Source organism: Lampris incognitus, chromosome 2 (assembly GCF_029633865.1).
Source record: "Lampris incognitus isolate fLamInc1 chromosome 2, fLamInc1.hap2, whole genome shotgun sequence".
NCBI classification, from domain to species: Eukaryota; Metazoa; Chordata; class Actinopteri; order Lampriformes; family Lampridae; genus Lampris; species Lampris incognitus.
Genome location: NC_079212.1, coordinates 33804322 through 33826562, shown reverse-complemented (window position 1 = coordinate 33826562; position 22241 = coordinate 33804322). Strand labels below are relative to the sequence as shown.

The 22241-nt window shown below is 42.5% G+C and overlaps 1 protein-coding gene across 2 annotated transcripts in view; it reads left to right on the top strand.

Annotated features, from left to right (window-relative positions):
* prkar2aa (protein kinase, cAMP-dependent, regulatory, type II, alpha A) overlaps window positions 1-21854 on the top strand; it is a 79321-nt gene extending 57467 nt beyond the window's left edge. For both annotated transcript variants that reach the window (XM_056273213.1, XM_056273212.1), the window contains exons 4-11: window positions 8837-8973; window positions 9882-9988; window positions 15347-15488; window positions 17392-17493; window positions 17701-17775; window positions 18413-18478; window positions 19348-19486; window positions 20500-21854. In XM_056273213.1, coding sequence (XP_056129188.1) covers window positions 8837-8973; window positions 9882-9988; window positions 15347-15488; window positions 17392-17493; window positions 17701-17775; window positions 18413-18478; window positions 19348-19486; window positions 20500-20624 — 893 coding nt within the window. In that variant the 3' untranslated portion in view covers window positions 20625-21854. The remainder of the gene's footprint in view (window positions 1-8836; window positions 8974-9881; window positions 9989-15346; window positions 15489-17391; window positions 17494-17700; window positions 17776-18412; window positions 18479-19347; window positions 19487-20499) is intronic.
* The last annotated feature ends 387 nt before the right edge of the window (window positions 21855-22241 follow it).

The following is a 22241-nucleotide window of genomic DNA, read 5'->3' as shown; positions in this document are numbered from 1 at the left end:
TAACTGCTTAAGTGGTTCACCTACAGCTTGTATTTGTGTGTGTCTGTCCTATGTGTGTCATGCATGTCGAATGCTGTTTAACTAAAGTGAATTGTCGTACTGTTTTGCATCTGTCTGTCACCCATAGTTTTGTGTTTTGTGTGTGTATGTGTGTGTTCAGTATTTTGTGTATACAGTATGTAAAGCACTGTAAGTGGTGCATTACAGTCTTTGTATCGGTGTGTATGTGTGGGGTTTTTGTTGTTGTTTTTTTTGCTTCTGTGGTCTATTTGCATGTCAATGCTTTCTGTTTGTGTCCCTTTTCATGCTTGCACGTGCGTGTGTGCGTGCGTGCGTGTGTGTGTGTGTGTGTTTGTGTGTGTGTGAGCACATGTGCTTATGTTAGTGTATATTACAGGTGTTCTTGTGTGTTGCTGCTGTGTTCTCACACTCTGCCTTGCTTGTCAGATGTTTACATATGTGTAATTACATGTGATCAGTAGTCACATAGCACTGCACTTTGATAAGTGTCTGAGTGTGGTGTGGTGGTGACTGTATTTACCACAGTGGCTGCTACTGCCACTTTAAAAAGACAGCTGCTCCTGTCTATCACAGTGTCGTAAGAAGGTTGCTTGTTATGATAGTTCTGACATTAAGGTGTGTATGCTACCTCTTGGTGGTTGCAGTACTGTGAAAAGCCATGTTTCATAGTTTTGACATTCATTTGTACAGTTTGCAGCGTTAACCTTAAGTTGAAGACCTACTTTTTGCAGTTTTTAAAGTGTATCACATATTTTTTTCATTGAAGAGGGCCTCCATTTTTTTCCCTAAAACAGAAAAAATATGATCATTCCCTCTCGGGGATGACGGTTCAAACACTAGAACGACCATGGGTGGTCATTATGACCATTTTGGATTTTCAAAGGTTAATAACTTTGTGAGAAAAAAAAAGACACACCTGCCACTCCCTGAATGCTCCTAAAATTGCACATATTTGCATTAAAGTGCGTTTTAGATCAATCGCACAAAAAAAGTTATAAGATCTACCTAAAACGACCATGTGCAGTCATCATGACTCAATTGGTATTTATCTTGATAGAATATAGAGTTTAAAAACCAGCCGTCAGTTTGACCGCCTATGATCGTTTTAGGTAGGAGTGAAATCCCAGTGGTTCTAGTGTTAAGACATAATTGTACCCTTGTCATGTTGTGCCACCACAGGTGGCAGGATGGCCTAGAGGTAAAAAAGCTGACCATTAATCAAAAGATTGCTTATTCAATCCCCAGCACTGACAGGAGTATTTTAGCTGAAAGCTGGTGGCTGGTATTATATTTATGGTGCCCACTGTCTCTGCCAAAGTGCCTTTGAGCAAGGCACTGAACCCCAAAAACTGCTCCAGGGGCATTGCATTGTGGCTGACCCTGTGGTCTGGCCCCTTTGAAGAAATTCATATGTGTGTATATAGATAGGTGGAATATGTGAAACGATAAAAAAAATTCAGTTGGCTGGGTGTCCAGGTGGCGTGATGGTCTATTCTGTTGCCTACCAACATGGGGATTGTCAGTTTGAATCCCTGTGTTACCTCCGGCTTGGTCGGGCGTCCCTACAGACACAATTGGCCGTGTCTGCAGGTGGGAAGGCAGATGTGGGTATGTGTCCTGGTCGCTGCACTAGCACCTCCTCTGGTCAGTTGGGGTGCCTGTTCGGGGGGGGGGCTGCAGGGAATAGCGTGATCCTCCCATACACTACGTCCCCCCTGGCGAAACTCCCCACTGTCAGGTGAAAAGAAGCGGCTGGTGACTCCACATGTATCGGAGGAGGCATGTGGTAGTCTGCAGCCCTCCCCAGATTGGTAGAGGGGGTGGAGCAGCGTCTGGGACAGGTCGGTAGAGTGGGATAATTGGCCGGATACAATTCGGGAGACGAAGGGGGGGGGGGTCAGTAATCAGTTGGCCTTGTGTAAAATTTACAGAGTTCTCTTCACAATACCTTGTAACCCACCTAATTTCACAATCCATACTTTAAGACACCGAGGCCCAATCTATCAATATGACACTTTTAGACATGAACGTTTTGAATTAAAAAATGTTACTTGTGGGGGGGCTATTTAACTGTTTGACTGATCTAGTCCAACTCAGGGCCTTGCCCTGTTTGTGAATAGGCCTATGTGTTGAAACTGATTTAAGACTTGGGTCAGGAATAATCTTAGGCCCTGGCAATTCAAATGCCTGTATTGCCCCTGTAGTAGCCTAGACTACAGACAGACCATCAGCCCAAGCTCCACTGATGTAGTAAAGCCCAAAACAACTGTAGTAAAGTCCATAACCATAAAAATAGATGAATGTAGTAGGCTACATACAGAGCGTGATCACAACATCCGTAACTGTAGCTTTGTATTTTCTCTCCCCAGCAGGGAGAAACAGAGAGGACACACACACACACACACACACACACACACACACACACACACACACACACACACACACACAGAGGGAGAGAGATGGAGAGAGACACGTAGAGGGGGAGGGGGAGAGGCTACAGAAAGAAACACATGCACACAGTCAGTTCTCTAGGTGGGAGAACACGAGAATGACAGAGAGGGGAAAGAGAGACACAGTGAGAGTCAAGAGGTGGAAGAGAGAGAGACCCATACAGAGTGAGAGTGCTTCAGTTTTACTGTACAAAAGTATATTAGTCAGTAAAAGGTTGGCAGGATGTAAACATTGGATTTACCCTATTCAGTGCAATTTGTGACACTCCTGCAACACAATAGTTTGTAATCGTCCTCTGCTACCTGGAAACAGTGATCCAAAGGGGCAGTTCAGTTCTGTTTAACGTTTATCAGTTCGGTAGGCCACGTTACTTGACGTCGGATGTTCTCACAAAGCAGATAAATGCAGCTCATCTTAGAATATCTTGTAGCCTGTTCTTCGTACTAGTGTTTTCATCATTTATTTTGCCATTTTAGCTGCACGTTAGCTTTCCACTGTCGAGATGAGCACACTCAGGATCAGAACGACCAGAGATCAATTGGTAGTTCGGTCAGAAAGGGAGGGAGAGGGAGGAGAACACAGGTTTTCATAGGTCAGTGGTTGTAACTAATGGCAAATTAAAATTTTATAGGATTATCACTACTAAAAAATGTCTTGGGCAAAATCTTTTGAAATACCCGTTTAAAAGTATTTTCGATGAGTAAAAATTAGAGACTACTTGAAGAGTCACAACATAGTCATCAAAGAACCACGTGAGGCTTGCGAGCCACGGAGTGAGTACCACTGGTCCAGACCCATGCTTCACCTGTGCTGCACCACCTGTGTAGGTGGACCAAGGTAGTGTTCAGTGAGAAGGGGGCCAACTGCAGACTCCGTGTGTTCATACATCAATTGCGAGTGCATCCTACTGAACATCCCTCTCAGGTCGTCCATGAGTAAGTGAGTCGGTGACCACAGTTGCGACGCATAGCCCACAGTGGCAGTTATGCACACCGGGGGGAAAAAACAAATCCATTTAATCAAGAACGAAGGCTAAAAGTTACAAGATTAACAACTGATTATTAACATTAACAAGTGTTCAAAATGGCTTCCTTACCAGTGACGTATGGAGAAAATCCTAACGCTTCAGTAAGTAACTGTCCCAAAAATGCCTGTACACAAAAGCGCCTCTTTTCATATTATCTGCTGCGCTTCCTTTATTTTGACCACAGATACACACCTGTGCGGCAGTTATTTACACCGCTGTTTATGTGGTCTCTATAGAAATGTTTAGATTACCACCCCTACTAGTTTATATGATCTATGATGGACATTTGCACTGATACATGCAGCTGTGTCCCGACCCATTAATATTCCCTAACCTTTGTTCTGTCTGCTGCTTGTGGTTGTCCCATGTTCTTTGCCTGTTTGTCTTAACTGTTTGTGAATGCTACTCTTGTTCTGTTGTGTTGCCTGATGCGGTTGTCTGCTAACTAGCTACCTGCTCAATGTTTTTGTGTTAGATTACATGTCATTTATGTAATGCTTGTTGTGATTGTATTAAGTAGTGGATGTGTTGGAAATGTTTGAATGTGTGCTGCTGTCCTTTTAACTTTTGACATTTATTTTAGACCCTACCCCCTTCACATGCACTTTTTTAACCATGTTTGTGGCTAAAAGAGGCTTTGCCATTTGCCAGGCCGCCATTGTAAATAAGAATTTGTTCTTAATGATTTGCCTGGTTAAATAAAGGTTAAATAGATAAATAAAAATTTCTGTAATCTTGCTCCTCCCCTCTCTTCCTTCTATTGTGTGACATCATAGCCTCTCAACCCAATCACGCATTAAGTAGGCTCGATTTAAACTCCTTCTCAAACTCCATGCTGTTGTAAAGGGCCGTGTGAGGAGAGCAGAGGATGAGGTGCGGTCAGGTCAGCCATCTAAAATTGCACACAGAAATATGTATGTGACTTGGAGGTAGTGCTGACCGAGAAATCGTATTTTCATCGTCATTGCGATATGAACATGCGCGATAAACACGTCACAAAACACTGCCTGAAATGTGATGAATAAGAAAAATCATTTTATTTACACGCGCCATGCATTCACACTCAGCACAGGAACATTTGACCTATCAGATGGAGCCTTGTAGCCGGCTGCACCAGCAGAGCATAACTAAGTTACATCTTTACATAGTTCGACCGTAAATCGGCACTATGTTCAAGTTTATGAACAGCTAAAAGTTATACCGTAGCGCCAAATCACGTTTAATGTAGACTCAAGTTATATCTTGAAACTTACACCTAACACTAAGTCTTTTAGTTTGAGCAAGTGGAAAATCTGCTGCAAAATAAAGGAGGACACAGTGTGCGTAGGCAACAAGTTCTTCACGACAGATTAAATCTGGTAGACCTGTGCAACGACATTGATTTACAGTGCATCCGGAAAGTATTCACACCCCTTCACTTTCCCCACGTTTTGTTATGTTACAGCCTTATTCCAAAATGGATTAAATTCCTTTTTTTTCATCAATCTACACACAATACCCCATAATGACAAAGTGAAAAAGGTTTTGTAGATATTTTTGCAAATTTATTAAAAATGAAAAACGGAAATATTGCATGTACATAAGTATTCACACCCTTTTGCTATGACACTCAAAATTGAGCTCAGGTTCATCCTGTTTCCACTGATCATCCTTGAGATGTTTCTACATCTTGATTGGAGTCCACCTGTAGTAAATTCAATTGATTGGACATGATTTGGAAAGGCACACAACTGTCAATTCAAGGTCCCACTGTTGACAGTGCATGTCAGAGCAGAAACCAAGCCATGAAGTCAAAGGAATTGTCTGTGGACCTCCGAGACAGGATTATATCGAGGCACAGATCTGGGGAAGGGTACAAAAAAATGTCTACAGCTTTGAAGGTCCCGAAGAACACAGTGGTCTCCATCATTCGTAAATGGAAGAAGTTTGGATCCACCAGGACTCTTCCTAGAGCGGGCCGCCCAGCCAAACTGAGCAATCGAGGGAGAAGGGCCTTGGTCAGGGAGGTGACCAAGAACCCAATGGTCACTCTGACAGAGTTCCAGCATTCCTCTGTGGAGATGGGAGAACCTTCCAGAAGGACAACCATCTCTGCAGCACTCCACCAATCAGGCCTTTATGGTAGAGTGGCCAGACGGAAGCCTCTGCTCAGTAAAAGGCACATGACAGCCCGCTTGGAGTTTGCCAGAAAGCACCTAAAGGACTCTCAGACCATGAGAAACAAGATTCTCTGGTCTGATGAAACCAAGATTGAACTCTTTGGCCTGAATGCCAAACATCATGTCTGGAGGGAACCAGGCACCTCGCATCACCTTGCTAATACCATCCCTACAGTGAAGCATGGTGGTGGCAGCATCATGCTGTGGGGATGTTTTTCAGCGGCAGGAACTGGGAGACTAGTCAGGATCGAGGGAAAGATGAATGGAGCAAAGTACAGAGAGATCCTTGATGAAAACCTGCTCCAGAGCGCTCAGGACCTCAGACTGGGGTGAAGGTTTACCTTTCAACACGACATTGACCCTAAGCACACAGCCAAGACAACGAAGGAGTGGCTTCGGGACAAGTCTGTGAATGTCCTTGAGTAGCCCAGCCAGAGCCCAGACTTGAACCCTATTGAACATCTCTGGAAAGACCTGAAAATAACTGTGCAGCGACACTCCCCATCTAACCTTACAGAGCTCGAGAGGATCTGCAGAGAAGAATGGGAGAAATACCCCAAATGTAGGTGTGCCAAGCTTGTAGCTTCATACCCAAGAAGACTTGAGGCTGTAATCGCTGCCAAGGGTGCCTCAACCAAGTACTGAGTAAAGGGTGTAAATACTTATGTACATGCATTATTTCAGTTTTTTATTTTTAATGAATTTGCAAAAATTTCTACAAAACCTTTTTTGCTTTGTCATTATGGGATATTGTATGTAGATTGATGAGAAAAAAAAAGGAATTTAATCCATTTTGGAATAAGGCTGTAACATAACAAATTGTAGGGAAAGTGAAGGGGTTTGAGTACTTTCTGGATGCACTGTATATTCAGGTTTCACAGATTTCGGCGTACAGAAATTCAGCGATTAAAGGACCTCCTTTCCATTGACTTAAAGCACAACACAAACAGGAATGGAAATAATAAATACACACAAGAAATTAATATGTTAATGATCTTTGGTCCAGTTGAATGACAGAGCCCTACACCAGCCTCACTCTACACTTGTTAGATCAAGACTTTGAACTGAAAATGCAATGTCTGCAGACAGCCAACTTCCCTGGAGAACACACCAAAGGGCACTGCGTGTAGACTACGTAATATGCACACTTCGATATTTGTTTATTTATCGCTAGTCATATCATCATCACAATATTGAACAGTCATCACACATTGCAGATTTTCCTCATGTCGTGCAGGCCAATTTGGGGGGATGCTGACATGAGCACACAGCACATGGTGCACCCTTCTGAGAGAGAAGAACTAAGTGTCCACGGGATAAGGACTGTTATGCGGAGAGGGGAGCAGAGGAATGAAGAAAATCACATGCATTTTTTTAAACCATATTTGTGGCTAAAACATGTGCCCATATCTCTCTGCATGTAGTAGAGATGTCACAATATGAGATTTTGATGGTGTGACAATTGTCTGAGGAAATACTGCAGTTTTATGGCTTCGAGATTTATTTTTATTTGTTTGTTTGTTTGTTTGTTTATTTTGAGGGTGATTTATTATGCAACACTATGAAGAGAGAAAGGCGTAAGCATGTTAGAACTGGATGTTATTTTTCACAACATTATTTTGGTCCTGCTAAATAAAACAAAAGCCTACTTTATATTGAAAACATCTCGCCTAAATACAGTAGGCACATTAAAGCATTCACTGTAGTGGCCTTTTGAAAACAAAATAATACAGTACCTTTCGAAAACAAATGTATATAAAAAAGGAAAAACAATCCTTTTGAATAATAATGATAATAAATATTGATATAGCACTTTTCATAACAGGAGTTTCAAAGCGCTTTACACAAAAGTAATTCAAAATAAAGTAAATTTTTGAAAAATTAAGTAAAATCTACTACTACTACTTTTGGCTGCTCCCGTTAGGGGTCGCCACAGCGGATCATCCGTTTCCATTTCTTCCTGTCTTCTGCGTCTTCCTCTGTCACACCAGCCACCTGCATGTCTTCCCTCACCACATCCATAAACCTCCTCTTTGGCCTTCCTCTTCTCCTCTTCCCTGGCAGCTCCATATTCAGCATCCTTCTCCCAATATACTCAGCATTTCTCCTCCACACATGTCCAAACCATCTCAATCTTGCCTCTCTTGCTTTGTGAAAAATTAAGTAAAATAATATGACAAATTAACAAAATAGTCAGACTTTATGCATCAACTATCTAGTTCATTTTCTCTTAATTTTATTTCTGATTTTTTCTGTTTTTCTACCAATTTAGTGGCCAATCGATCCCTATTTTAATTCAAACACGTACTGCGTGCGTTCGCCAACTGCATCTCTCCGGCCGGCAGTCTCGAAGGAGACGCCTCGCCACTTTCGTGACAAGGCGACTCCAGGCCGAACCACTGTTTTTTCCGACACACCCAGAGACGCATTCATGTGACGAACACAAGCCGACTCCGCCCCCCTCCCGAAGACAGCGTTGCCAATATCGCTGCTTCGTCGAGTCCGGCCATAGTCGGATCTGACAAGACCGGGGCGCGAACCCCAGTCCCCAGTGGGCAACTGTAGTTCATTTTTATAGTGCAATGTTTGCCTTCCTAGAAGGTGATTATAGTAAACAAATGGAAATAGTGAGTTCAGATTCTCAGGCCGTCCTTCTCCTGGAAGTGTCGGATTCATCACTCGTCAGCAAAAAAGTGGATTTACTTTTCACCTCAGTGCCAGTGGATCGACTGGCAGCCAGCACCAGTTATGTTTATCTCAATAAACGAAGCTGTATTCCTGCAGAATTAACTCAAAGATAAAAGTGACATTAAATTCACATTAAACTCGCTGTTCCGGCCAGGGCAAGCTGTATCTTACACACAAGCACGTGACTCACTCACGAGAGGAGCTTTTTTACTGGGTGAACACAAGGCTGAATGAATACCTTAGCTAGATGTCATAGCCTCAATATTTCACGTTTTGGAATCCCCGGTGTTCTTAGTCCACTGAAACTGGTCCGTGTCCACATCCTTAATGTGTTGTTTTCCTACTTCTGGAATCTGCCCGTGTCCTGTGATGAGCTGTCCCCTCCTGCCTTTAGTCTTTCCCTATTCTGTGGGTTACATAATAGACTGATGCATCAGTTGTGTGTTTGTGTGAGGACATGACAGTATAGTTTGTGTAAACCCCCCTACAGTGTGTGCAGAGGCATTCAACCCAGATGATGATGATGAGGACACAGAGCCCAGAGTGGTTCACCCCAAAACAGACGAACAGCGCTGCAGACTGCAAGAAGCCTGCCGAGACATCCTGCTGTTTAAAACACTAGACCAGGTAACACACACACGCACCAAGACATCATGCTGTTTAAAACACTAGACCAGGTAACACACACATGCACCAAGACATCCTGCTGTTTAAAACACTAGACCAGGTAACACACACACGCACCAAGACATCCTGCTGTTTAAAACACTAGACCAGGTAATGCACACACGCACCAAGACATCCTGCTGTATAAAACACTAGACCAGGTAACACACACACACACAAAGACATCCTGCTTTTTAAAACACTAGACCAGGTAACACACACATGCACCAAGACATCCTGCTGTTTAAAACACTAGACCAGGTAACACACACAAGCACCAAGACATCCTGCTGCTTAAAACACTAGATTAGGTAACACACACACGCACCAAGACATCCTGTTGTATAAAACACTAGACCAGGTAATACAGACACACGCACCAAAACATCCTGCTGTTTAAAACACTAGACCAGGTAACACGCACAAAGACATCCTGCTGTTTAAAACATTACTAGGAAAGAAATCCTAATGTTTTGACTGCTAAACAAGGTTAGACACAAATACACAAACACACCCTTCCTTTTCTTTCTCATTATTCTCTCATGTTCCGTATCAATCGATTTCCCGAACAGAATTAATAAAAGTTTAATCTTAGGTGATCCTATCTCTGCTTTTCCTGCAGGATTAGCTTTTGGAGTTACTAGATGTGGTGATTGGGACAACCGTCCAACCCATTACACACTCTCTTTCTCTCGCTTTGGCACAGCCTCACTTTCTTCTTCTCATTCTCTCTCTCTCTCTCTCTCTCTCTCTCTCTCTCTCTCTCTCTCTCTCTCTCTCTCTCTCTCTCTCTCTCTCTCTCTCTCTCTCTCTCTCTCTCTCTCTCTCTCTCTCTCTCTCTCTCTCTCTCTCTCTCTCTCTCTCTCTAGGAGCAGTTCTCAGAGGTGCTGGATGCCATGTTTGAGCTGCTGGTTCAGCCCCAGGAGCATGTCATCGACCAAGGTGACGATGGAGACAACTTCTACGTCATAGAGAGGTAGAAGACACGGCATATTTGTCCCATATCTCCACCTCTCTGTCTGTCTGCCTTTTGGCCTATCGGTCTGTTTCTATTTCTGTCTTGTGCAGCTTTCTGGTCCTCCTGTCTGTTTTGTCTCTTTTAGTCTGTTACACTGTTTGCCTTGTCCCTCGGTCTGTTTGTTTATGTATCAGGGTTCTTGTTAATCAGCCTGTGTGTATGTTTTATTAGCTGGGTCAGGTAGTATTTGCAAGTACTTGTGTGGTTTATTTTGGCACTCAGAGAAACTGATTGGGAGCCAGGAGGTTTAGAGAGTCACAAGACATCTTATCGCACACTGGTGGGATTGTTCTTACACAGTTAACACCACCCATCTAGCAGCAGAAACACAGCCAGAAAATGTTAGGAGTTGTCTTAAACTACTTTTTGATCCAGTTATGTGAAAATTTGGTCCGTGGAGCTTGTACATTTGTATGTGAGCAAAACCATTTGTGTGCAAAGTGTTTGTTGTGGTGTTTTTGGCTGGTCCCTGACTGATTGACTCAGTGGTCAGTTTTACATGATTGGGCCGCTGGATCAGATGACCAACAACGTCACTGAAGTTACACGATTGGTCAGGTGACCAACGACGTCACCGGTAAACATGGAAGTGGGAGTTCCCCTATTGGGTGTTGCTCTTTCAAAATGAATCGGTCATGTGTAATGGTTCCAGCTCATTCCACGTTTATTGCACGCTACCGTACAGAATATATTGCTGCTCTTTCCACATCTGGTAACACTCCAGCATAGAGCAGAGTAGAGGCAGTTAGGGCATCGTGGTGCCCCAGTGGTTAGCACTGTTGCCTCATAGCAAGAAGGTCCTAGGTTCGAAACCCAGGCCGTCCCAGATCCTTTCTGTGTGGAGTTTGGGTGTTCTCCCTGTGTCTGCGTGGGTTTCCTCTGGGTGCTCTGGTTTCCTCCCACCATCAAAAAGACATGCATGTCAGGGTTAATACTCCTGTCTGTGCCCCTGACCAAGGCAATAGGAAAAAGAACTGAGGTTGGTCCCCGGTCACTGCCCCACAGATGCCCGTTGCTCCTATACAATAGGATGGGTTAATTACAGAGAACAAATTCATTGTAAGAATAAAATGTCAAATTGGCTTCTTGGTCTTCCTCTTCCTCTTCTTTTAGAAGAGGAAAAAATCTGTCCGTGCACCGAGAGGCATGAGGGGAGAGTGCAGACTTAAAGCATCCCAAATAATAATCAATCTGGCAAAACACTTATAGGTGAATTCACAAAGAATAGATTGCGGCCACTGATAGCACGAGGAATTGTGCATCACTTGCAACTGCTATCTGCCTTGTCTCAAGGTCCGATTCACAAAAGACATTGCAGCGCAAACACGCCCATAAAGTTTTGCTGCTGAGTGCAGTTTGCCATTGTTTTGCGTCTGATTGCAATTATCCAGGTGGTAAAGGATAAATGGTGGCTTTGCATCAAGAACACAGTAGGCAGGTTCAATGTTATTCTTGATGTCATCAAGTATAGCAAGAACTGTTTGACTGGGCAACCTGTATCCACGAATTATTTCCATCTCAGTTAAATCAAAAAGTGATATTCTCTTTCGAAATATCCCCTCACGAGCACGCCTGGCATGACGATGCCTTCGCCTGGCTACGTTCACTGCTGCCATGATCACTGCAAAGTCTGGACGTCAGTTACCACCAACTCCCTGGAGACACTGATAATTTTCACTCTGACTCCGTGTGGCTGTTAGTGGTGGTGTTTGTGAATTGGGCTTTTTTTTTCAATGATGCTCATTTACATAGAAAGGGACCAATTTTCACCAAATGTATGCATATTACCTAATCTAGATATGTGAAAATAACACCAAGATGCAATTTGCATGGCAGTGCAGTTAGGGGTGCATTTTACCCTTTGTGGGTGCTTTGAGAGTTGCACTTTTTCTTTTTGTCTTATTTGTGCAGGTTTAGCGGCTGCAAAAGCTGCGCAGTCCTTTTGTGAATTTGCCCATCAAGCCAGTGAGTCGTAGAAAAATTAGAGACGTCTGCAGATGGAAACAGATGAGAGACAACAGATAATTAGAATAGCTATAATTAAAATTAAGTTATTTTTGAAATCAAACATCCCAAGATATGAGTGGAAAGTGTTGTTCTTGCAACTGCATTTATAGCTCCCCCCCCCCCCCCGAACGTAGCTTAACCATGTCATGTGGTATACTACTTCAGTACCCTTTAACTTACTTTAATATTACTGGGACCACTACAGAAAATAGCAGATGGACATTTAATATCCAGGAATTCCCATTATAGACACTACCACTGACTACCCCTCTTAACAAATTGGCCACAATTTTGAACGTTGATCATGCACAATCCAGCCGTACACTAGTTTTTGACCTAGTCTTGTTCTGTGTTTGCAGATATCATCAGCTGTCAATACTTAACAGCTGATGATTGCTTATGGCATGAAACAGGCTTTTGTATTGTCATAAAGAATTTACTTGACTCACTGGATTTTATATATATATAAGTTTGATATGGGTACATGTTAGCAGTATGTACTACTGCTCCTCCTAATCCCTCTACTGCTTATGATGTTCTGTAGTGTGTAGAGGTTTTAAAATAATGGGTTGGAATCTACTTATGAGTCACAGGGCCTTTCTGATGCGGTTTTCGAGATACTTACGCTGTGTCCGAAAGTAAATCAAATCACTGTGGAGTTGTACGTTGATTTTAATACCCTTTAAAAACTGGAACATATTTTGTTAGATAAGCCTTTTCAATAACCCCCCCACACATTAGCTCTTTTGTGCACCAGCACTAGTCAATAATCAATTCCAAATGCACCAGCTGTTCTCTTCAATTTAAAAACCCTCTCAAGTATAAGTACTTCCAGATGTTGGTTGTTTACTTACCCAAGTATCTGGCGGGTGTGTGTGTACCATATGTACAATTTTCAACTAAACTATACCACTGTTTGGCTGGTGTTAATTTGGCCCACCCTGATCGGGAGCTGCACATATCAGCTTGCCACTCCACAGCCCAGCTCAGTGCGACGCACTACCATCCAATTACACTTGTAGCATGCTATCTCACCATCTGCATACACCCAGTCCAGTACAGTTAGTCCCTGTACACAGGACATGTGATGACCTTTGAGAACAACATGTTTGCCCGGTCACATACTGTTTTTTTGTTTTGTTTGTTTTGTCCCCCCCCCCCCCCGGTCTGTCGAGGGGTAGTATTAATGCCACCAGTAGCGTGGAATTGAAGTATGATACCTACAGTGTTAGGGATGCACAATATTAGATTTTTTTGATGATATCTGATAGTCCATTTCCATGGTCATTTCAGCCAATACCATTGCCAGTAGCAATGTTTTTCGTTTAATTGCAATACCTGTCCTGATTTATTACTAAGCATTGCAGTGTTTCCAAGTGTCTGCATTCACTGAAGACACTTGGAAACTGAAAATTACTTCAACTTTATTGGGGAAAACATGAAATATTTATGTTGGCATAACATTTTCAAATATCTTTGCTCTTGTATTTGTTCTACAGTAGGTCAATCCTTGAAAGCTTGCCTGTAAGAGGTTTATTTTATTTTTACAATACATTATTTTAACAGTTTCCAGAGTTATAGGCTCATTTCAAAATTCACAAGTCATGTTGACTATGGCACCTGTATTGCTGTACTATATGGATAAAAAAAAAAAAGAATAAGCGTTTGAAAGTATTATCTAACTTCCAGAGGTCCACCCCTCTAAAGGTGGGTTCAGAATAGCCAACTATTACAGTTGGTGCTTTGTTGCCAACAAAATGCTGTCTGTTGCTGCTGGTTCCTGTCGAAGTGTAGCACACTCACATTAGTGAGTGACATAACATGGATCCAGACGGCAACTCAGACGTTTGGAGTTGCAAGCCCCATGGCTGTTTTCAAACATGTTTGATATCCAGCGACCAGTTACCCCACATCAATAGCCAATGAAAGCTGGAGGGAACACGAAAGCAGAAACGATGCCAGTAGCAGAAGTTGTGCAGCTTGAATACAAACAAGCATTGTTGTTTTGCAACAAACACAGTTTTTGTCTTGCTGTTGAATAACAGCAAAACTTCACCAAAAAAAATAAAAATAAATGGCTGATCGTGGGCCCCAGGAGTTGGATGCACTGCTACAACCACATTATTAAAGTTTTTTTTTTCTTCTGTGATGTTGTACAACCAGAGCACCCAGAGTTGTGTGGTGGGAATTTGCAGTGTGGGGTAGTGTGAATTATGTGGTGGCTGTGAGACCTGTATGTATGGTGACTCAGTCACCCAGTGTGATAAGAGTAGCGCCTGGGCGGTGTTAATGGTTGCCTGGACTATATGTACCTTAATCCCCCTGACAGAGGGGCATTTTGACAGGCGAAGTCCATTGCAGGTTACAGCCCTCACCCAGATTCACCTGCTTAGTTTCAATTCATGGAAACAGACAGCAGCACTAATACGTTTTACTTTGGGTGTAGATTACATCGTGCTTAACTGTATGCAATCACCCGACAACACAAGTGATCATCATTGTCCTCGTCACAGTAATCCTGTCAAACTAAGTTAATACTCCACCAGCAACATGGTTTTTAGGCCGGCTGCACAGCCAATGGGAGGACAGCCTATCTCACAAAATTACTGGCTAATCCTTCAGAGCAACAACGCTGCATATTACCTTCCCCCCAGGTTTAATCCTCAAGGCGGGGGTGCTTCACTGAAGTATTACTGCTTTTTGGCAATATATTTATCCACAACCACACACAGATATAAACAAATGCAAGTCGGCACAACACAAAGCACACAAAACAGTATTCACAGGCATGAAAATACTCACACATACAAACTGATGGCACCCATGCAGTCATGCACACATACCCACACAAACACATGGAGAGAATATGAACAACTATACTGAAATAGCCACACAATAACACACAAAAGTGCACAAAATTACAAACTTTTTGGTTCAGTCTGCCATGCTGACCCAAGGCCATATTCCCAGGCTGCAGATAAACTGTAATTGGGTGGTTATTTAAACTAGTCAGTAGGCCAGTATGCAACAGCGATCAGCATTAAACTCCAGCTCCAGCGTGATGCTTACTAAATCACTGGGAGCCCTCTCTGGTTCACTTGGTCTGTTCTGCAAATTAATTCTGTCTCTTTTCTTTCCTCCCTCTGCCTCTTTGTTTCTCTTGCTTTCTCTCTCTCTGGCCCCCTCCTCCTCTCTTTCCCACCTCTGTTTGCATCTGCCCATTTTTCTGAAATCCATCTTTTACTCCTCTCTCTCCCTGTCTTTCTGTTTATATCTCTGCTCCTCCCCCCACCCGCTACACCTCACCAGAGGTGTGTATGATATCGTGGTAAAAGGAGTGTGTGTGGGCCAGTATGACAATAAGGGCAGCTTTGGGGAGCTCGCACTCATGTACAACACGCCACGTGCTGCAACCATCGTTGCCACCCAGGAGGGAGCGCTATGGGGACTGGTGAGATTAAACACACACACACACACACACACACACACACACACACACACACAAAGTATTTAATGGGATGCAATTAAGTCTGTAAAAGTGGTCATTTCCTCAAGAGACAAGTTTGTAAATTGCCCACTTTAAAAAGTACCGCCCTTTGGGGGGTTTTGGGAGGGGGGATTCCCCCTTTTTCTACCCAATTGTATCTGGTCAATTACCCTACTTTCTGAGCCATCCCAGTCGCTGGTCCATCCCCTCTGCCAATCCGGGGAGGGCTGCAGACTACCACATGCCTCCTGTGATATGTGTGGAGTCGCCAGCCACTTCTTTTCACCTGACAGTGGAGTTTCGCCAGGGGGACGTAGCCCAAGGGAGGGTCATGCTATTCCCCCCCCCCAGTTCCCCCTCCCCCCTGAACAGGCGCCCCAACCGACCAGAGGAAGCGCTAGTGCAGTGACCAGGATACATACCCACATCCGGCTTCCCACCTGCAGTCATGGCCAACTATGTCTCCAGGGACGCCCAACCAAGCCGGAGGCAACATGGAGACTTGAACCAGAGATCCCACCCTTTGGTTTTAAGTTTAGTTTCATAATCGTTATTGCTTTTATTTTTCTCATGGTGTTCTCTGAAATGTTCATATTTCATTTTGAAATGAGAGACTTTAGCTGTAGGGCTCTATAAAGGTTTGTCAAATGAACTAATTGAGTTACCATTATCAGACATATTCAGTCCTGGGTATGAGTCGTGTTATTCAGGGTCGACCAAAGCTTTTATGGGGCCCTAAGCAGAATTTGATTTGCCTCCCCAACACCTCGGCACCGCCAATACTATTGTCAATGCTTAATCATTTGCACTACTGTAAATCTGACACTACCGTTATCAAATTTATTAGTTGTGGCTGTGTTGCTTACATCATAGCAATATCAGCCTGGCATGTTTTTACCCTTCTATGGTTTTTAATCTTAAAAGGTGGCAAACTCACAAGAGTGGTCTGGTGTTAATTTGCACTTTAATATTCAAAGTTATACATTACCAAGTGGCATACTGAACGTGGTGTACTGAAAAGTAACAAACTAAACCAGAAGACAATGCATTTACTGTAAACAAGCTAACCACTTAACCAATTTTTGAATGATTACCATTGACATAATAGATCACACAAAAAATTTCAAGCACTCTTGGGGGCCCTCTGGTGGCTATGGTGGCCCTAAGCAGGCGCTTAGTTCGTTCATGCGTCGGGCCGGCTCTGATGTCACGACTAGAATGGAGCTCTCCACGTTCCATGAATGAAGTCTCTCTACTGATCACTTACCCTGACACAGCACCCCCCTGTGGCCGTAGAGGGGAAATGGGACCCGATCACAGCATAAATGGAATTGCTATTAAGTGGCGTTGTAAAGGTCACACAATGATGACATTTTGTGTATTTAAGAATACATTTGTATACAGTAAATTGTTACTGGCTAAAGTACCTTAAATATTAAATTCAAAACAAAATCGGCATTCATATTGCTTTTTGTCAAATGTGTCTCAAGCGAAATGGTGTCCCTACCCTAGCCAGCAGTGTTTTAGTTGTGGAGTTGTAGTCCACCACCTCCACCTTCACTCTCCCATCCTCTGCATCTCCACTGTTTACAAGAAAAGGAGTCACCTTTGATTTACTGACTGATATTTTTGGAAGTTGTGACTTTTATAAATGAGTATTAAACATTTTAGATTGTTTTTCTGGTAATGAGATTTCTGTCCCAGAGTCTCAAAATCTGGAAGAATACAGACTTTTACCAAGCCTCAGCTAAATCTTTTGAAGCGCTTCATGGTCAAGCTTTTTATTTTGCTTCGGAAAAAAACATTTGAAGAATATCTCTCTCTCTATGTTATTGTGTGTGTGCGCATGCATATGCGTGCACTCCAGGACCGTGCCACGTTCCGTAGACTCATCGTGAAGAACAATGCGAAGAAGAGGAAGATGTACGAGTGCTTCATTGAGTCTGTGCCCCTACTCAAATCTCTGGAGGTGAGGAGGGGAGACGAGGGGATCGGGGGACGAAGGAGGGATCAGAGCATGTCCGTTTGTAGTGATATGGCCATAATTGACACTCCTAAAACAATGAAACATTTCTCTGTCATTGACTTACACGCTGTCACACTCACTGCCTTGCTATTTCCATTGTGCCCTCTTTTCCCTTCTCTCTCTTTTTCTCCCAATCCTCTGTCTGTAAAGGTGTCAGAGAGGCAGAAGATTGTGGATGTATTAGGAATGAAGCAGTTTTCAGAAGGTGAACGCATCATCATGCAGGTGAGACTCAGAGATTTGGTACAGAATAGCTTAAACTCTACAGCATGGCATTCGGTGGTTGGATCTGGTTTGGGGTCCACCATGTTGAAATTGTATGTTTCCATTTGGATGAGCCACCACCAAATGGCATTTATCGAGGTGACATGAACAGGCTGGTGATGCCAAAGGTCCTGTTATAATTCTGTTAATTGTCAGTTATTGTTAATTGATCATCACTGGGCCTCTTGGAATTTATATATATTTTCTAGCTTTGTAAATAACTTAGCTCAATATCAACAGTTTTCTATGTAGAGATGGATGTTGCAATAATGCCATTTATTTCCTTCTCTCTAAATATCCTTATGGTGCCCAACAGGATGAAAAGTTTGGCAGCCATTTCCTTTTTTACTCATTTACCCAGTCAAACTGATGAAACAGAATGCTTAAGTGTTGGTCATTTGACAACACACTGAAGACCTTTCTGTAGTTATTACTAGTGCTAATATCTTGGCCTGCTCATAACTTGTTTTGATATAAGTGTCTCATTCACAGTATATAAATGACTTGTTTGTGTTTGTGTGTGTGTGTGTGTGTGTGTGTGTGTGTGTGTGTGTGTGTGTGTGTGTGTGCACGTGTGCGTGTTCCTCCTGTTCCACAGGGCGACAAAGCTGACTGCTTCTACATCGTAGAATCTGGAGAGGTGAAGATTATGATGAAGAGTAAAGTAAGGGCTGATTCCTCCCCCTCCCCTCATTCTTTCGTCTTATAAATATCTCACTGTTCAGTTTAAGGACTTCAGTATGCTCTTTATAACATATTACACCCACAGTGTATTGATCACACTGAGTAACGCGTTTCATTTGCTCATCTCTCTATCACACATGAATGTATGTGTTGTGTTGGCATGTTTCAAGCCAACAGGGTGAGCTGCTGTCTCACTAACTATTAACTAACACTAACTGCACATAATGAAGCAGGCCTAAATGCAGGCAAACAGCTTTGAGAGTAGGTACTGTATATATGTGTGTGTTGGGAGGGGTGTCTGGTCTGATAGGGTGGGGGCCGAGCGCTTGACAACCACAATGACTTAACCCACCTCCTCTTTCCTCTAACATCCAAGCCTGGTTTTTAAGTAGCACATTTTTAAGTAACGCAATTTTGCCTAATGGGGCTGCACTTTGCAGAAGTGTCGTACAAGACAAGGACTTCCCTCGCAAGCTGTGCTGAAATGTAAAATCCACTGTATGTAAAGCACTTTTGTGAGCTCTATTCTCAAGTCATTTCTTTTCAAGTCAAGTCCCTTCTTCAGGTCCTACTTCGTCGTATGATTTTCACTACTAACATTGTTTTGGCAAAAACGACCAAACTGTCCAAAAGAACTTCTCTGTAACATGTGGAAGCTGCTGTCACTTCCACAACTGCACTCACACAAGTGAACGTCTTCAGCACACAAGCCACCAATGATTAAAAAAATTAAACATACTTCTAACCTTTATTTTCTTTCTGCCCTAGCAACAGCACAAATCATGACTTGATGAACTGGAATACACTTCGTTCCCTTCATTCCTCTCATCTGTCTCTTCCTCCCTCCAGACGAAGGCCGACCATGCAGACAATGTGGAGGTGGAAATAGCGCGCTGTAGCAGGGGTCATTACTTTGGGGAGCTGGCCTTGGTCACCAACAAGCCCCGTGCCGCCTCAGCCTATGCGGAGGGAGTCGTCAAGTGTTTGGGTAAAGAAGAGAGATGTGTTACTGATGGTGTTTTGTTTTTTTAAGTTCATAGACCGTGTGATGAATGTGTGAAGTATTTGGTTCTAAAATTACTTGCTGAAACAGAAAACAAGCAATAAGCTATTTTTACTAAACCATAAATTTTGGGGATAAAATGAACTTTAATTTCTCCATATTGAGTGCTGAACTATTTTATTTATTTTTTTAAGCTAAATGGGTATATTGAATTGTGGGAAACTGTCACAAAACAAAGTTATAATATTCTTCAAAACTGGGATCCTGGTTTGAAATTGTAAAAAAAAAAAAAAATTAAAGGCTGTGTCCATACTTCTAAAGCTAATTACAGTGACTTAATTTGTTCACCTGCTCAGTACCGACAGACATTTAGTCATTGGTCACAAAACATTTAAAGTGATGAGCTATTTAGCTGTGTTTAAATTTTAGATTAATTCTTTTTGTCATTGTGTATGGGCTGTTTGATCCCCTGTCTGTCTGGTGGGTGGAAGGTAGTGAGGCGATAATAGGATTTGTAAGTGCTTAGACTAATTCTGTCTCTACAATAGATGAGTAGCTCCTCATTTTTTTATGTCCACACAGGTTTTTCAAGAGTTGATCCTGTCTCTCGTTTTCTCATCCACTCAAAGTGAAATCTGTTCAGAGTGTTTCCCCATTACCCTGAATTGCACAGCTGTGTGATCGATGTGCTTTTGTGTTGATTACCCACCCCATTCCAACCCACCCTCTAAATCCCCTTATAAGTGCTAGTTGTACACTTACAGGCGTTTTATATGTTGGTATCCATCTCTTTCTGCGCAACATGTGTGCATGCCATAGCAAATCTCTCTTGCGTTCTCTCCATTAAATGTCCTAACATCTTCCCTGCACTAATGGGTCTGTTCCTCTTTTGTCTTTCTGCAGTAAAATATGTGGAGAGAACAACAGAAGCATTTTCTTTCTCTCTGTCCATTGATGTGTACTAATATGTCTCTCCTTTCTTCTCTCTCTCCCCCCAGTAATAGATGTGCAGGCATTCGAGCGCCTTCTAGGCTCCTGTAAGGAGATCATGAAGAGGAACATCGCCCACTATGAGGAGCAGCTGGTGGCCCTGTTTGGCTCCAGCATGGACCTGAGAGACTGAGCCTCCCAAACTGCCCCCCGTGCCTTCTACACACATACACAGACACGTGTTCACACACACATATACATACATGCACACGTATACACACATGTTCACGTACACAGAACTCATACAGACAAATGCACATGTCATGTTCATAGTGGCTAAGACAAACTCATAAGCTTTACACAGATCATGAACATGCACAAGCACACACAACCATGCTTACCCACCTACATTAACACACTCAAGAGTGATTATGTACCAATATACACTCCCCCCCCCATACACACACACACACACTTAGATATATGTACATTGGGATCTACATAGGCACTGAGACACCCACAAAAGATAGTCTACTCACCCTCACACACATATAAGCTCAACACACTCCTTGATAAGCTCACCTCATAGACACAAACACACATGGCAAAAGATCACAAACAACCACTTGTCATTGCTTTTGCCCGCCTTACCCTGTCAGTTTGACTGTAACACAGGTAATACCAGTGTGAGGAGAGGACATGCAAAACACACACATGCATGCATACATACACACACACCCCAAAACACCTCTCACCAAGTACATGCTTTTCATACACATATGCACTTAGACAATACGCAGTTGTTCCAACAAGCCTCAGCCAAGGACACACACACAGACATGCACTGATACATATATACATGCTGAAACACACAGGCACCTATATTTGCAAAAACAAACACATGGTGGGAAAATAGAGAAATTGCAGAAAAGGAAAAATATTCATGCAAAAAAGAGTAAAGTTTAAAGACAAAGAAGAGAGGTTTTAGAAACATTTTATGAAAATAAAAAACAAGCTTTGATAAAATATTATTTAAATAAAAAAAAGTATTTCCTCTTTTGGAGGCTGGAGTACAGACCTTTGTGAGCGCACTCCAATTCTTCCTCTACTGTCGTTGATTGAGTTGAGTTAGTGCTGGTGATTATTGCAGTACCACAGAAGAAGTAAAAACGATAACAACCCTTTGTTTCTGGGCCATTGGTATTCTGTCATCGATGCCACACATTGTATTAATTAATTATTAATGTATTGTTATCATCATGATTATATTCATTTATTTTTTTTGGTTTTACTTTGACCAATTCAGATAAAAACACCATCCATCTCAGACATCATGTAAAACAGAAAATTATTAAATAAAAATGTTAGTGCTTATTTCTCCTTGATTATTCTTGAATGAGTTGTCCTGAATAAAAAAATAAAGCAAACATTTTGTTAAAAGTCTTGTCTTAGTTGAATTGTGTCACAAACTTCGCTTAACTTGGTACACTGTAGTTAAAAACGTGCAGTTGCACAAATGAATTTAATATTCAGTGCTGACCCTCTCCTCCAATGCTTCAGTAGATACTGCATAATATTTTGAGAAGACGTGGATGAGCAATTCAAAAATACGTTTCAACAATTTAGTCCATCCATTATCCAAACCGCTTATTGTGCTCCCAGGGTCGTGGGGGTACTGGCACCTATCCAAGCAAAAAGTGGTGAAGCTGATGTCTTCAGTTGCTATTTGATAGTTTTGTATAAAGACGCCTGAACTTCCTGCAGTGTAATTCACAGCTTTTAGCGCACATGATTGCAAAATATTCTGCAG